Source organism: Scophthalmus maximus, chromosome 2 (assembly GCF_022379125.1).
Source record: "Scophthalmus maximus strain ysfricsl-2021 chromosome 2, ASM2237912v1, whole genome shotgun sequence".
NCBI classification, from domain to species: Eukaryota; Metazoa; Chordata; class Actinopteri; order Pleuronectiformes; family Scophthalmidae; genus Scophthalmus; species Scophthalmus maximus.
This window is the reverse complement of record NC_061516.1, coordinates 27257501-27262500: the sequence shown is the minus strand read 5'-3', so window position 1 is coordinate 27262500 and position 5000 is coordinate 27257501. Positions and strand designations below refer to the sequence as shown.

Below are 5000 nucleotides of genomic sequence, written 5' to 3'. Positions count from 1 at the left end.
CCTTCCACACCATGTCCTTCCTCCCACCCAGCGTCTTCCTGTGGTCCAGAACACAGTGTCCGTACAAACCTTTCCCAGTTTGCATGTGAAAGTCAGCAGCAGTGTCCGGTGGGTCAGCATGGACACAATGTGAAAAGGGTCCCCCGAGTCGGGGGCTTCAGTTCCATCAGAATAGTCCTGCAGCATCTCCCTCTCCTCACTGTCCAGTCTGTTCCACTCCTTCAGAATGGTCCTGGTGTGGCGGGCTGACCTCAGGCCCAGCAGGGAGGCCACTGCCTCCGTGTTCTGGAGACCAGGACCAGCAGCCTCCACGATCCCCTCAGGTCTGTCACTCCATCTCCCGTCAGCCATCGTGGAGATCCAGCCGGGCCCCCCACACCAGGGGCTCCTCCAGGAGCCAGAACAGAGACGCTGCAGGTCCTAGTCTGGACCACTTAAAAAGTCTCCACGCTGTAAAAAGTCCTTGATAGAAGTGAGGCAGTTTACACAAAGGGACAGAACCACCGTCCACTAAGAACAATGAAGCATCGAGACCCAGACCTGCTACCCCCCTCAGAATGGTGCTGGCCACTGGCTTCCAGACGACATCATCAGTCCCAAATAAAAACCTCTGCAGGAACTGGAGTCTAAAAGCAGCAGTCCGGCTCACTAAGTCCACCAATCCCTGCCCACCCTCCTCCTTTGGCAGGTACAAAACACATTGAGGAGTCCAGTGTAGATCGTCCCAAAAAAACTTTAGGATGATCGACTGGAGACTCTTTAAAAGACCAGCAGGGGGCTCCATACATTTCAGTTTGAGGCTGGATGCTACCAAGTTGTTAATGATAAGCACCCTGCCTCTGTGTGAGATGTGGGGAAGCAGCCACCTCCATTTATTCAACTTTCCCTCCACTTTGTCCACCACCCCCTGCGAGCAGCTGGAGGACGATGGTCAGGCTCCTTGTTAACATCTTGAGGCAGAAGAAACAGACTGAGCACCAGGCGACTGGTCTGAAGTCAGTGGTTCAGTGTTTCACTGTCATTTGTATTCAACTGCCTCTGGATCATCAGAAAACCTGACAGCACCTGAACGCAGCACGAGTCGCCCCCCCCTGGTCGGAGGCAGCTGCTGGGTCACACCAGCACTCTAATGAAACGCCAGGTCATTATGTTGAACACAGTTATGAGCAGAACACCTTTGGTTCTTGGTGATAATGAGAACTTTATTTGCCACATAAAGCGCCTTTGATTCGGGGGAAGCCATGAGATGAACGTGAGCTCATCTGAGGCAGCGATGGGGCTCGTGGAGTCAGCAGATCTCCGACACCAGCAGGACCCGTTTATTGGAAGGCTTTAAAAATAAAGGCGTATGATCTTGACATCAGTTCTCGAACCGACGAGGAACAAAACGCTGCTATGAACACGGAGGACTTCTCTGTATCTGCCAATGAAAGGAGCGATCTAATCTGGGTTGAAAAAACCTCCGCTGGACAAAGCGGGATTGTACAACTTGGGTCACCTGACTGGGTCCACAAGTACCAGTGGAAGTACAGACCTCTCTGTTCCATTTCCACAGCGATGATCGATGATCAGTCTGTCTCACACGTTCACTGACCTGGTTACGTTCTCACCCACGTCCGTTAGTTTGTCAGCAGGATTACGAGAAAAAGCGGATTTTTAACATTTGTGTATCACTGATTTCCCAGAGAATAATTTGTGGATCTTGATGGAAAACAATCCGGCATATTCGTGGACTGATTCTGAGTGTGTGATTGAATTTGAGAAGCTCTTCTTCTTCTTCTTCTTCTTCTTCTTCTTCTTGTGATGATGATGATGATGATGATGATGTTCACTGTAACACCACACTTATGAACGTAACAATATGAAGTTGGTAATAAGTGAGTTTCTCTCTGTGTCCGACAGGCAGCCGGTGACGAAGAACACGTTCCGTCAGTACAGAGTTTTGGGGAAAGGAGGCTTCGGAGAGGTGAGTTCACTTCATCTGAGAACATCATCGTCTCCTTCAACGGGGTTTCGTGTGTTTGTCCGTCTGCAGGATTCATCTAAATACAGAAACAATTTCATACATAAGACATATCAGTGCTTATGTTTACCGATACAAAATATTTTATTGTACAGATTTTAAATTTTTTTTATTTTACGTAAAATTAATTTTCTTCATTTTGTCAATTCAAGTTCTATATATTTGGTTGAATTTGTGTTTTCTTTTTATTTATAGTTATTTATGACAAAGTTTATGGTTAAACTAAAATATCAAGCCTTAATTACATTTCAATGTCATAAAGGTTTAATAATTAAATTATAGGAATCATTGACAGATTAATATATATATATACATATATGTATACATATATACATATATGTACACATATATACATATATGTGTACATATATACTTAAGCGACCAATCATGAATCTTTTACTCCCTAATATTGCCATCAGCTCCCAAAAATCCATGTCTTGATTCTAGTCGTTCATTTATGTCTGTTTCCTCCCACACCAAATTATATATATTTCCAAATTCCCTTTTTTATCCTTCCTCATCTTTTGTTGTCTGATGTTGGATTTACAAACCGTACATCTTTGAAACAACACCCGTTTTGTTTTTTACTTACAATATATTTGTGTAACATTTTCTGAAAGTCGAGCAGATTACATTTTGTAACATTGTTGAAATGATAATTTCCCATGCGTCACTTTGACAGGACGTCGTCCTCAGTTAACGATGCAGGCGCCCGACCGCGTCGCTCCTCGGCCTCCTTCACATTAGACTCATTGAGATGCTGCAGATAGAGATCCTGACCTTTACCTGCCTCAAAGTAAACTCCCACGTGAAAGACCTCGATTGTGCTCAGAGCTGTGGAGATTCTGAGTGAATCCTGAAATGAAGGGTTTTTATCTGCGGTGTCTAAATCCCGTTACTCACCACTGAATGGTGACTCTGTGCTGCAGAATCCACGCTGGTCTCATGGTGATGAACCGATTCAGCGGACGAGCAGTCGGTCATGAGATAACGAGATATGAAAAGAGAAAATGTTTGTTTTTTACTGGTGGTTGTAACTGCACGTTATCCATTAAGGTCCCGGCTCGTTTTGTTCACATGTTGGTCGCTATAGCCTTAAGCCAATACGAAATACAATACGTAACTGTGGTTGTCTGTCCACTGTATGATCACCGTTACAGCTTCTTACTCAAGCTGCTTTCACAACAGAATGAGCCCGTGTGAGAATAAAGCGGGAAAATCTCCACCAGGCGCCTGAACGTTCCTGAAAACGTTCCTGCTGTTGTGAAATTGATGATTGTGATATTTGTTAAAAAAACAGTTGAACAAAAGCTTTTTTTGTACGTTTGTGTGTGTGATGGCCATTGCCAAGGTCGGTTGGTTGGTTTGGTTGGTTTGGTTGGTTGGTTGGTTGGTTGGTTGATTGGTTGGTTTGATTGGTTGGTTGGTTTGATTGGTTGGTTGGTTGGTTGATTGGTTGGTTGGTTGGTTGATTGGTTGGTTGGTTGGTTGGTTGGTTGATTGGTTGGTTGGTTTGATTGGTTGGTTGGTTTGATTGGTTGGTTGGTTTGATTGGTTGGTTGGTTGGTTGGTTGGTTTGATTGGTTGGTTGGTTTGATTGGTTGGTTGGTTGGTTGGTTGGTTTGATTGGTTGGTTGGTTTGATTGGTTGGTTGGTTTGATTGGTTGGTTGGTTGGTTGGTTGGTTGGTTGGTTGGTTGGTTGCCTTGAATTATTTTGTTTTTTGAAATTTAAATTTTGAGTATTTCATTGATCTTTACTGTATATTTCAGACGTGTGTGGAGTGACTGTATTGAAATCCATTTTGCAACCTGCACATATTTAATGAAACTACTTGAACAAGGTCTTTTTAGGCAGTTGATTCGTTGAAGATTATAATATATCTGCTATTCCAGTGTAAATGGTTTCTGGTTTATTTGAAGAAACATCTGATCTCTGGTCTCCACAAGAGTATTTCTTTAAATCTGAAGTGTTGAGTGTTGTTTTAACTAATATTTAGTTTGGATCTTATTTTTCCCAAACTCTTGCTGCCTTCATATTTATAACCTGCATGTCTGGTTCACACCTCAACGTAGCGGAGGAGCGGCGCTGCAGTTCATCTCAGTCTGATCATAGTTGTATAAAAACTGTTTCTTTCAGTACAAACAGTTCTCCGCCTGTGGTCCGATGTTTCCTTTACAATCAGCGTCTTGTCTGAGGCCAGGTCGCTCTCAGAAACACAGTCACAAGTTGGATTGCGATGGAATATTTTAAGGGCGTGTATTGTGTCTTTTGACAATGCAGCTTTTTATCCAGGGGAATGAAAATGTCCCTTTTTGTGAACTCTTCTTCGTCTTCTCGTTGCTCGTCCTCCTCTTCCCCGCCGCAGGTGTGTGCGTGTCAGGTACGAGCCACGGGGAAAATGTACGCCTGTAAGAAGCTGGAGAAGAAGAGGATAAAGAAGAGGAAAGGAGAATCCATGGCGCTCAACGAGAAACAGATCCTGGAGAAGGTCAACAGCAGATTTGTGGTGAGAATCTCGTCGTCTTTAACCGACGACAGGAGACTTTTTGAACAAACATTGATCTGAACGTGGGACGAAAAGTTCACGTTCGAAATGTTAATCCAACATATTCTGTGTAGAATCAGTTTGTGACCCATGTGGGTTAATCGGACCTGACGTCCACAACATCTCCAGTAATTAAGTGACGACTGTTCGATTCTCCTCCGACTTGTTTGATCTGAACAGTCGGTTTGTCCTGGTCTCACGCCTGAGGAGTCCCTCAGGGCTCAAACTGAACTGACCAGCGCTCGGCGTGTCTTACTCGTAGGGACGTATCACGCATCACCATGCCTCATTAACACGTGACGCTCCTCTTGTGTCCAGGTGAGTTTGGCGTACGCCTACGAGACGAAGGACGCCCTGTGCCTGGTGCTGACCCTCATGAACGGGGGAGACCTGAAGTTTCACATCTACCACATGGGCGATGCAGGTTTCG

The 5000-nt window shown here is 44.6% G+C and overlaps 1 protein-coding gene across 1 annotated transcript in view; it reads left to right on the top strand.

The window, feature by feature from the left end:
* Positions 1-5000, top strand: part of grk6 (G protein-coupled receptor kinase 6) — a 30092-nt gene that overhangs the window by 22060 nt on the left and 3032 nt on the right. Inside the window, exons 7-9 of the mRNA XM_035625723.2 lie at positions 1903-1966; positions 4391-4531; positions 4889-5000. The exon at positions 4889-5000 is cut by the window's right edge and continues 117 nt beyond it. Coding sequence (XP_035481616.2) covers positions 1903-1966; positions 4391-4531; positions 4889-5000 — 317 coding nt within the window. The remainder of the gene's footprint in view (positions 1-1902; positions 1967-4390; positions 4532-4888) is intronic.